The 12002-nt window shown below is 36.8% G+C and overlaps 1 protein-coding gene across 1 annotated transcript; it reads left to right on the top strand.

Annotated features, from left to right (window-relative positions):
- The first annotated feature begins 2321 nt into the window (after window positions 1-2321).
- LOC128220265 (uncharacterized) lies at window positions 2322-4665 on the top strand. Its single transcript, XM_052928596.1, has 4 exons — window positions 2322-2699; window positions 2960-3002; window positions 3164-3259; window positions 3521-4665. The coding sequence occupies exons 1-4, from the start codon at window positions 2484-2486 to the stop codon at window positions 3913-3915; spliced, it is 750 nt and encodes a 249-aa protein (XP_052784556.1). The 5' UTR covers window positions 2322-2483; the 3' UTR covers window positions 3916-4665.
- The last annotated feature ends 7337 nt before the right edge of the window (window positions 4666-12002 follow it).

The following is a 12002-nucleotide window of genomic DNA, read 5'->3' as shown; positions in this document are numbered from 1 at the left end:
TTAGTGTGCCTCGTTAAGACCTGGAAAGTGTGAGTTAGCGAGCATGGTGAAGTTCTGGTAGTGTAAGTGAACGTGCTTCATTAAGACCTTATAAGTGTGAGTTATCACGCCTCGATAAGACCTGGAAAGTGTGAGTTTGCGTGCATGGTGAAGTGCTGGTAGTGTAAGTGAACATGCTTCATTAAGACCTGGTAAGTGTGAGTTAGCATGCCTCGCTAAGACCTGGTAAGTGATAGTTAGCGTGTCTGGTTAAGTTCAGGTAAGTGTGAGTGAGCGTGTGCCTTTTGAGGTCCTGCCACGTGCGGATTCGTTTTCCTGTTGAATTCCTTCTGCGTTAGGGTTAGCGTGCCTCTTGATGATCTGCTAGGTGTGAGTGAGAGAGCCCCTCTGTTAAACTTACTGCGAGAAGATAAGTGTTCCATATAAAGCCCTGCAGCGAGTGGAGAAGTGTTTCTCTCTAAGACCGAATGCAAACGGATAATTATTCCTCTTGATAACTTGCTGCATGGTTCGGGTATGAAGTAAGCCTCGTATAGGAGCTGTTACTTAACGCCCTTGAGGCCAACCTCATCAAGGAGATGCTGCGTATCGTGGCGGTTAAAGCCCGACATAGCTTTGGAAGATGTATTGTAGCGTTATGTTACATCCTATAGCGTATAGGAGTACTACGCGCAAAGTAATATGATATGCTTCGTACGGCGAGGGTTGTAGCCAACATTACTCATAAATATATTATTTTTTTATATTGGATTCAAATTAACCCAATTTTTGTGCACGGCAGATATACATAGGACAATAGTCGGCTATAATTTTTAACTAAAACTATGTATTATTGCGAAGAAATGTAAACACCATTTATATTATTACATATATGAACACACAAAATCGTCAATCTCCAAAACGCATTGATTAAAACTGTTGTACGCGTGAACTGAGCAGGTGTACGGTATGTTAAAAAAATAGGGAGAGGAAGTGAGAACACACGTGTTATTATGGTCATTAACGGCACCGTGCAAATCCGTATGTTACCGTCCAAAGTCCGTACATAATGAAAAAGTTAATATATGTTGGACGTATACGAGTTTCTGTTGATGGAATTTAAACTTAGAGGATCCGTTAGGTTTATTGACTAGTTTTTGAGTTATCAGGAGCATCGACATTTTCCCACACAACTAGACTTACACCTAATCTGCCTTGAATCAACACAGACTAGTAATATCATACTCAGTACAATCCATAACTGGTACCTTAATTAATAAACTATGCAACTACGCTGATCCAAGGTAAACCTTATGCAAATTAACAAATTTCACATGTCACAGTTTGAAATGGTGAATTGATATGCAATATCAATATATGCCCGCCATTAAGTTTGCAGGAGAGAATACTTAAAACGTTAGGCAAGGGCCTTTATTGGTTATATTAGGCAGCACTTAAACAATTGTTTACGATTGTTTCATATCATATTAAAATGTCAAAGACAGATATAAATAGCGTGTAACTGCAATAAAGTATATGCATTACCATTGTTCTATTGCAACCTGAATATAATACAATATTTTAACTAATAACTTTTACTAATAACTTCCCCGTACTAGTATTGTTTAATTTAAACAAGAAATTTGTATTTACAATATGATATTAGTGTTTGTAGTATATATCAAATGGTTTGCTTTATCTCATCGATACGAACTGCGCAATAACCAATATAATTGCTGTTGGAAGGTATATATATATAGGGCAGTAAATACAGATATAGGTCAGGTCACAATAGTTTGTTTTATTTGAGAACATTGGCTGGTAAGTTTTGCCAAATTCAATTTAGTGACAAATGAAAGATTTGTCCGAAAAAAGGCACAGTGAGTTAAATACGATTGCCTGATGTTGCGTGTGGAAGGGAGTAAAATAGCTGTGTTTAGTATAAACGTATACTTTTGCCGCAATTTTATAAAAATGGTTTAAAAATGGTGTAACAGATGTCTGTATACCATGTAATTACGAATATAATTTGAAAACATAAGTAGAGACTTCTAATTATATGTTATGTAGACACAACAGTTACTTACAATTGTGATTTATTCTATTAAATAGCATGATAAAACAATAAATAACGTAAGCACCTAAAAAAATATTGAAATTAATATAACCCATACCGATTTTTGCCTTTTCAAATGGTATTGATTTCACCGAACAGTACTTAAAGTAATCTCAGGGCTTAATTCAAATTTTGTTTAACAACTTGTTATTCCTATATCCCGCATTTTGTAAGGAAGTAAAGTGCATTTGTAACGATCGTTTAAACCATAACCTAGATTCATTCAACAGATAAAACAGCCGTTGAGAATAAGGCAGTTTAAATATAACTATTTTCAAAATTGCAGTGACCTGCTTGTTATGATCTAGGGCTGTTTTAAAACCATATTAGGTCTAAAATATCTAGTATCTAATATCTGTACGACGCAAATGAAGCCTACATAAGTGCGATGGATGTGTTAAGGCTACTAAGTGTTTTCGTTTTGATTGTAACTGTTTTACAGATTGGTAGTTTTTTATCTGTTGTAGTGGTATGGAAATATAAACGAGATGATATCTTGGTTGACTATTATTCTACAATTTGCGACCATGCAGTTGCAAATGGAGATGATGAACGGGTGCCATGTAAAGGCGTAGAAAGTTTGCTGAAAGCGGAAATAGACAAGGTATAGCTAGAAAATATGTTATCATAAAAAGATAGATTGATCATTATCTAGCAATCTCAATAACATATTTTGATATAAATATGTTAATACCAGTAATATGCATCAGACATAAAATAAATGCCATACTTATATATAATGTTGTTATTCTTGCATCAAGTGTGGTAGCTATTGTTAGAAGCATCATAACTTTAGGAACGTCTAGGACATTAGAACTGCATAAATGGCTTTCATATTTGATGCGCATCATTCCTATTTTGCAGGAAATCAAGAGAAGAGCTAGAAATGGACTGCGTACAGAATCAAGTGAGTAGGCTGAAATCTGACTCATATAGTGAACAGTCTTGTTCGACTTTGAATTTATAATGATAATATGGATTTAATTATTGAATTCAATAACTTTTGTTTTGAAGTATTCTAATCTATAATATAAAATTATGTATTTACATTCAATGATTGTTATATAGGTCTACCTGAAATTCTTGGATATGACAAATGCCTTGAAACTAGGGAAATATCGTCAATACTGCTGGATGGGATATCGACAAATACGCAAGGAAAAGGTCCATAATAGTTTCATTCTAAACCAATGAAAACCCTGTATATAGAAACCCTGTTTAGATTAGGTTTCATTGTGCTGTAGCTATTACAACATTTACAAGAATACTATTTCAACTCAATTAAGCAGACTGTATTAGTGATTAAAATTCAAACTAAAGAGGAAGTTATTTTAAATGATTTTAAAGTAGGGTATTTACCAAACTTAATTACCTATTTATTAAAAGGATAATGAATAATTGTACTTATACAATTTTTTATTTTAGGTTCCGGTATTGTTCATTGGCTTTCCGTAGTGAATTCAGACCAAAAAGGAAATTTGTCATACAATGATGGATCCTTACATATTGCCGAAACTGGTTTTTATTATCTAGCCTTTCAACTCATGGTCACAATTCCTGAAAATAAAGAAAGATCATTTGAAAGAGAATCAGAAAATACACAAATAGAGCACACACTCATGCATAGATCTGCAAATGGAGCAAAGACAACTGTTTTAAGAAATGTGAGGCATGGTGGTTGCCAAGCCAGAACAAAAACTATAAGCACAGGAAGCGTTTTTAAATTCAAGGGAGGGGAAAGCGTTCATTTACATACGTCAAGTATGCAGTCCATTGCTAGTGACACGGGACATCATAGTTTTATGATGTACAAAATTTGACTGTTGTTTTACTATATTTCCAGTTTTATCTTAAATATCTATCATATATTGATGATATAAACATTTTGTGCAAACATGCGATTTGTGAACATTGAATTGTTTTCAAAATCAATAAATATCAATGATTTCATGAGCCGCTCTAGATGTGCGATTTGTATTCGTCTTCCTAGATTATGTAAAAAGTTATGTATTTCATTTTCACAGAAAAAGAAGTTTTAACTCGTATTTGTATAAAAGTAATTGCCCTCTTCAAATCACACTTTCTGTAATCAAATGGGTTTTCTCGTAATCGTGAACGCGCGTTATCAATAGCAGTATCAAGAACACTAGATATGCTTCGGCGAAACCATGATAGAAAACAATTTGTACAAAACAAACAAGAGTGCATAAACGACAACACACGTATAAAAGATTTATAGAGTAAATAAATAGTAAGCTTTCAGAAAAGCTACAGCTGGTGACAATCGAGCAAGGAAAACATTTGATAAAAACATGTAAATCAATGAATGCTACATTCTTGATAATTTATAGAACGAGGGAGCAGCTGGATACTCTTTTTAATTCGACCTGTTTACTTGTACAGCGTTTATAGAAAATCCATCGGAAGTAAATACTCCAGGCTACGATCCGTTTCTCAGCGCAGATGAGTGCATATATGTTGTGTTTAGTGTACTTAATAACGTTTTGCTGTATATCTCATGGTGGCTTGTACCTTTTATCTTGACAAAATTAAACGAATTTATATGATAATTTGGCAATTGCTCTTTGTTATGTGCTTTTCTGGTGAATTACATCTGAAAATCATTGAAAAATGAAACTGCTAGGGTCTAATCCACTTAAAAGTACGGGGTATTTATATTGATTTATTGTAGTGATGATTGGCGCTTGTTATGAACTTAAACCCTGATAAAAATCATTTGCAAGCACGTTAAGTTTTAACTGGTATTTCATAAAGGAATACAAATTGTTTTAATGGCGGATGTATGTCCGTCTTTCTGTCGCACTTTCGTGTCAAATATATAACCCCCCTGAATAATTTTCTTCAAACTCATGTTAAATATTCACCACATCGGGACAACATGGAAAACCCGTATTTCACGCTTTCCAGCTCAATGCTCTCAGTTCAAGACATAAGTTTTAGCCTTATATTACGTGTAAGCTCTGTACTGATTTTCATCATGAAAATCAAGACGAATGTTTATTTCATTGCGATGACTTGCATAACCTACATTCAGACACGCCAGCTCAAGGACAACGTTAAGGTCACAGTTTAAGGTCAAAGGTTGGATTGTCCTTTTTTTGTTTACCTGCGTTGACAACCGATGCCCTACAGATGTGTCATCAGCACCCGATATATAAACCTATCAGTTTACTTCTAATTGATGGATTGAAAGCTATATAATATATGAACAAATTAAACGTCTTCTTAACGTGACTATAAGGTTTTATACTAAAAACAACATGGAAATTGTGGATGAGCGTGCCTCTTAAAAACCTGCTACGTGAGGATAAGTGTTCTTCTTGAAAAGCTGCACCGTAAGAATACATATTCCTCATTAAGACCTAGTAAGTGTGATGGAACATGCCTCATTAAGATGTGGTTAGTGTTTGTGATCGTGCCACGTAAATACCATGTAGTGTAAGTGAACGTGCCTCATTAAGACCGGGTCGTGTAAGTGAACGTACCTCATTAAGACATTGTAGTGTACGTGAACGTGCCTCATTTAGACCTGGTAAGTGTAAGTGAACGTGCCTTATTAAGACCTTGTAAGTGTACGTGAACGTGCCTCATTAAGACTTTGTAAGTGTACGTGAACGTGCCTCATTACGACCTTTGTAAGTGTACGTGAACGTGCTTCATTTAGACCTGGTAGTGTAAGAGAACGTACTTCATTAAGATCGGGTAGTGTAAGAGAACGTGCTTCCTTTAGACCTGGTAAGTTTGAGTAAACGTGCCTCATTAAGACCTGGTAAGTGTGCGTGAACGTACCTAATTAAGACCTTGTAAGTGTACGTGAACGTGCCTCATTAAGACCTGGTAAGTGTGAGTGAACGTGTCTTGTTTAGACCTGGTAGTGTAAGAAAACGTGCCTCGTTAAGACTTCATGATTGTGAGTTAGCGTGCCTTGTTAAGACCTGGTAAGTGTTAGTTTGCGTGCCTGGTGAAGTTCTGGCATTGTAAGCGAACGTGCCTCGTTGAGACATTGTAAGTGTGATTAAGCGTGCCTAATTAAGACCTGGTAAGTGTGTGTAAGCGGGTCTCGTTAAGACCTTGTAAGTGTACGTGAACGTTCCTCATTTAGACCTGGTAGTGTAAGAGAACGTACCTCATTAAGGCCTTGTTAGTGTACGTGAAAGTGCTTCATTTAGACATGTTAAGTGCGAGTGAGCGTACCACATTAAGATCGGGTAGTGTAAGAGAACATGTTTCATTTAGATCTGGTAAGTGTGAGTGAACGTACCTCATTAATACCTTGTAATGGAACGTGAACGTGCCTCGTTTAGACCTGGAAGTGTAAGAGAACGTACCTCATTAAGATCGAGTAGGGTACGTGAACGTGCTTCATTTAGACGTGGGGAGTGTAAGAGTACGTACCTCATTAAGACCCTGTAAGTGTACGTGAACGTGCGTCATTAAGACCTGGTAAGTGTGAGTGAACGTGCCTCGTTTAGACCTGGTAGTGTAAGTGATCGTGCCTTGTTAAGACCTAGTGATTGTGAGTTAGTGTGCCTTGTTAAGACCTGGTAAGTGTTAGTTTGCGTGCCTGGTGAAGTTCTGGCATTGTAAGCGAATGTGCCTCGTTGAGACCTTGTAAGTGTGAGTAAACGAACCTAATTAAGACCTGGTAAGTGTGAGTTAGCGTGCCTCGTTAAGACCTTGTAAGTGTACGTGAACGTGCTTCATTTAGACTTGGTAGTGTAAGAGTACGTACCTCATTAAGACCAGGTAAGTGTGAGTGAACGTGCTTCATTTACACCTGGTTAGTGTGAGTGAACGTGCCTCATTAAGACCTGGTAAGTGTGAGTCAACGTGCCTCGTTTAGACCTGGTAGTGTAAGAGAACGTACCGCATTAAGATTGGGTAGTGTTCGTGAACGTGCTTCATTTAGACCTGGTAAGTGAGAGTGAACGTACCTCATTAAGACCTTGTAAGTGTACGTGAACGTGCTTCATTTAGACCTGGTAAGTGAGAGTGAACGTCCCTCATTAAGACCTTGTTAGTGTACGTGAACGTGCCTCATTAAGACCTGGCAAGTGTGAGTGAACGTGCCTCGTTTAGACCTGGTAGTGTAAGTGATCGTGCCTCGTTAAGACCTAGTAATTGTGAGTTAGCGTGCCTTGTTAAGACCTGGTAAGTGTAGGTTAGCGTGCCTCCTTAGGACCTGGTAGTGTTGGTGAACGTGCCTCGTTAAGACCATGTAAGTGTAAGTTAGTATTCCTCGTTAAGACCTGGTAAGTGTAAGTTAGCGTGCCTCGTATAGGCATGGTAAGTGTGAAATAGCGTGCCTCGTTAATTCCTGGTAAGAATGAGTTAGCGTGCCTCGTTAAGACCTGGCAAGTGTAAGTTAGCGTGCCTCGTATAGGCCTGGTAAGTGTGAATTAGCGTGCCTCGTTAATACCTGGTAAGTATGAGTTAACGTGCCTCGTAAGAACCTGGTAAGTGTGAGTAAACATGCCTCGTAAGGACCTGGTAAGTGTGAGTGAACGTGCCGCGTTAAGTCCTGGGAAGTGTTAGTTAGCGTGTCTCGTTAAGACCTGGTAAGTGTGAGTGAAGGTGCCTCGTTATGTCATGGGAAGTGTGAGTTAGCCTGCCTCGTTAAGACGTGGTAAGTGTGAGTTAGCGTGCCTTGTTAAGACCTTGTTAGTGTGGGTGAACGTGCCTCGTTATGTCCTGGGAAGTGTGAGTTAGCGTGCCTCGTTAAGAACTGGTAAGTATGATTAAGCGTGCTTTGTTAAGACATGGTAAGTATGAGTTAGCGTGTCTCATTAAGACCTGGTGAGTGTGAGTAAGTGTTCCGCGTTAAGACCTGTAAAGTTCGTTAAGTCGCGGTTAGTGTAAGTAAGCGTGCCTCGTTAAGACGTGGTAAATGTGAGTAAGCATGCCTCGTTAAGACCTGGTAAGTGTGAGTTAGCGTGCCTCGTTAAGACCTGGTAAGTGTGAGTAAGCATGCTTCGTTACGACCTGGTAAGTGGGAGTAAGCGTACCTCGTTAAGACTTGGTAATGTGAGTTAGCGTACCCCGTTAAGACCTGGTAAGTGTGAGTAAACGTGTCTCGTTAAGACCTGGTTAGTCGGAGTAAGCGTACCTCTTTTAGACCTGGTAAGTGTGAGTTAGCGTGCCTAGTTAGGATGTGGTAAGTGTGAGTTAGCGTGCCTCGTTAAGACCTGGTAAGTGTGAATTAGCGTGCCTTGTTAATACCTGGTAAGTGTAAGTTAGCGTGCCTCGTTAAGACAAGGTAAGAGTGTGTCTCTGCCGCATGTTATTGAGCGTGGCTCTTAAAAACCTTATTTGTGTAAGTAAGTGTGCCTCATGGGATCTGCTGTGCGGGAGATATCGTGATTTTTGAAAATTTGCCTCTTAAAACCTTTCCGCGAGTGAGTGCCTCTTTGCGACCTGATGCGCATGCCTAAGCCCGCCTCTGGAAGTCTTTCTGTGTAAGAATGAGCCTGTATTTCTTTGATATGCTTCATATGAGTGATCGTTCTCTTTAAGACATGCTGGTATGGATGAGCCGACGGTGTCAAGGAGATTCTGCGTGACCCGTGGATAATATTGTCTCCGTCTTGGTATTTCAGCGTAGCTTCGGTAAAATTGAACTAGTAAATAAAATGATGCCTAGCACGGAGCTGATACCGTATCATTCAATGAGATGCTATTTTCCACGGAGATAAAGATGAACTCGTGTTCGATATGCAGCGAAGCGTTCGGTTGAAGCCATCCTCGCAAATGAGATGCTGCTCGAGGGGTAACAGCGTGTGAGTGTGCATTCGTAATAAACTACTTATTACACATTATCATGTTGCAAAGGATAAATGTTTTTACTCGCTGAATATTTATCTAAAAACTGACTAAAATGAAATTTGAAACATTTGATTCTTTGGTCATTCAAACAGTCGTGCACTGTGAAAGGCACTTATTAGACGTTATAATTTTTGCGCACCAATCTTAAAGTCAGTTTTACGTGATGTAAAAGCTCTTTACGATCTGCTATGAGTACAATGTCACCTAAATACATAAGCGGGCACTAATTATAATTATCTATCGGGGTACTAACATTTAATGACTTCAAAGTTACAGCAAGGTCACGAATGAGCTTATTCAACAAGATCGGTGACATAATACGTCCTTGTCCTAAATCCCAGTTAACATTAAACCATTCAGTTGAATATGAATAAACTGCTACAAATTAAGGTACATAGTGATACAAAGATTGAATGATACATATCATTTTGCCTGTTTTACCATTATATCGTATTTAAATCGAGGGAGAAGTCGCGTGCCTTATCAAATCAATAATTTTTATAGGCAGTATAGTTGATATTTTTAAAAAAAACTTATGAGACTCAATAATGGTATTTGACACTTGTTCAGTGGAACGTTTTTCCTGGAAGCATTTTATCAAAAGTATCAACTGCACGTATATAGTACAATACGTTTTAGGATTATTTTGTAATATGAGATAGAAAGCTTTGTTATTCAATATGAACATCTGCATAACCATTCTATTTGCAAGCTGGTACAAACATGTAGTTAATTTTGTTAAACGGAAACACTATTTACGATGAATAATTTGACTTACTTGAAAACAGATTTGCACTGAATGAAGTATTTATTAGTTGATTAAGTACCTGACAGCTGTATTGAATTGCATTTTGACATATATTTAAAGTAGTTATGATCGTATAGTGGTGCCTCTACAAATGTAACGTGATATATTCAACGAACACAATTCATGTTGCTGACACTCGTCGAAAGGTCGGTTTCAAATTTTCAAAAGTCTTTGTAACCGCAAGATGGTAATAAATGTATTTTTCTTTTTTCATTTGTAACTCAATCCTTTTAGGTCTGTAATGTTATAACGAAGCCTATTAGTGACTGCATTGCCAAATTTATTCTTCTATAATACAAAGTTTATGTTAAACGACATTTATCATACGACAGGATAATTTGGTTGACCTGGATTTCATCCAAATCGATATCTTATTACGCAGTTAAGTAGTTTCCGAAAATACGACTGCTTATGTCAGAAATGAAACTAGGTTAAACAAGTGCTTTAAACTTTATCAGATACCGAAGAAGTAAAATGTATTACAAGAGGTAATTAACAGCTTTAAACTAAAAACAAGCAATGGTGAAGCTTAAGGTTTTCAGTGTTTTAATTTTGGTTTTAACTATTTTACAGACTGCGTGTTTTTTAACTGTTGTTGTGCTTTGGAAATATAAACGCCATCCCAGATAAATATGCTTTTACAATTTGCGACCTTGCAGTTGCAAATGGAGATGATGGTGAACGGGTTTCATGTAAAGGCGTAGAAAGTGTTCTGAAAACGGAAATAGAAGAGGTATAGTTATACAATATGTCTTCATAAAAGATAGATTGATCATTATCTAGCAATCTCAATAACCTTTTTTATATAGAATAAGTTTATGCTAACATGTCATACGGATAAATGTCATACGTATATATAACAATAGTTTTTTCTTGCATCCTATGTGGTAGCTATTGATGCAGGCATGGGAACATCATACTTCAAGTTGGATGAAAGTCTAAGACATAAGAACTGTACAAATGACTTTCATATTTGCTGTGCATCATTCCTTCTTTGCAGGAAATCAAGAAAAGAGCTAGAAATGGTCTGCGTACTGAATCAAGTGAGTCGACTAAAAACTGACTCATATCGTGAAAAGTTCGACTTTGTATCTAAAAGGTTAATATGGATTTAATTGTTGGGTTCAATTACTTATTTTAAATTATAATATACAATTGATTTTACATTCAGTGATTTTTGTTGTAGGTCTTATTGAAATTCTTGGACATGACAAATGCCTTAAAACTAGGGAAATATCGTCAATTCTGCTGGATGGGATATCGACAAGTACACAAGGAAAAGTTAAATATTAGTTTCGTTTTAAACCAATGAAAACCCCGTGTATAGAAATCCTGTTTAAATAAGGTTTCATAGTTCTGTAGCTATTAAATTTACGAGGACGCTATTTCAACTCAATTAAACATACCGTATTAGTGGTTAAAATTCAAATTAAAGGGGAAGTTATTTTAAAGTAGGGCATTTACCAAATGCAATTACAAATTTTTTAATAGGATAATGAATAATTGAATTCATACATTTATTTTAGGTTCCGGAATTGTGCATTGGCTTTCTTTGGTGAATTCAGATCAGAAAGGATACTTGTCATGCAATGATGGAATCGTACATATTGCCGAAACTGGTTTATACTATCTAGCCTTTCAAATTGTGGTTACAAATCATGGAAATGTAACAAGATCATTTGAACCTGAATCAAAAAATCCAAAAATAGAGCACAAAATCGTACATAGATCTGCAAATGGAGCAAAGACAACTGTTTTGAGAAATGTGAGGCATGGCGGTTGCCAAGCCAGAACAAAAACTATAAGCACTGGGGGCGTGTTTGAATTTAAGGAAGGGGAAAGCGTTCATTTACATACGTCAAGTATGCAGTCCATTTCAAGTGACAATTCACATCACAGTTTTATGATGTACAAGATATGACTTCTGTTGATTTACTTAATTTCTAGTTGTATTACAAATACCCATATTATTCTTGTAAGTGTGAACTTCGGTTGCAGACATTTTAGCATTATGTTTAAACCCGTCTTTTGTAAATATAGCTTTTTTATATTTCAATAAATATCACTGATCAAGAAACGCTCTAGATGTGTTTGTTATACGATGCCACCATTTATATTCGTCTGCCCATTGTTCAGTGCTCAACATTCCATCAGTAAAGAAAACATAAAGTTTATTTACATGACCTTAAACCAGTGCATTTTTTTAGAGTTATTGTAATTTAATAGCAACTTATTTTGTACTAATTGTCATCACAC

The sequence above is a fragment of the Mya arenaria genome, chromosome 15 (genome assembly GCF_026914265.1).
Source record: "Mya arenaria isolate MELC-2E11 chromosome 15, ASM2691426v1".
NCBI lineage: Eukaryota > Metazoa > Mollusca > Bivalvia > Myida > Myidae > Mya > Mya arenaria.
The sequence above is the reverse complement of the archived record's forward strand: the minus strand, read 5'-3'. Positions and strand labels throughout refer to the sequence as shown.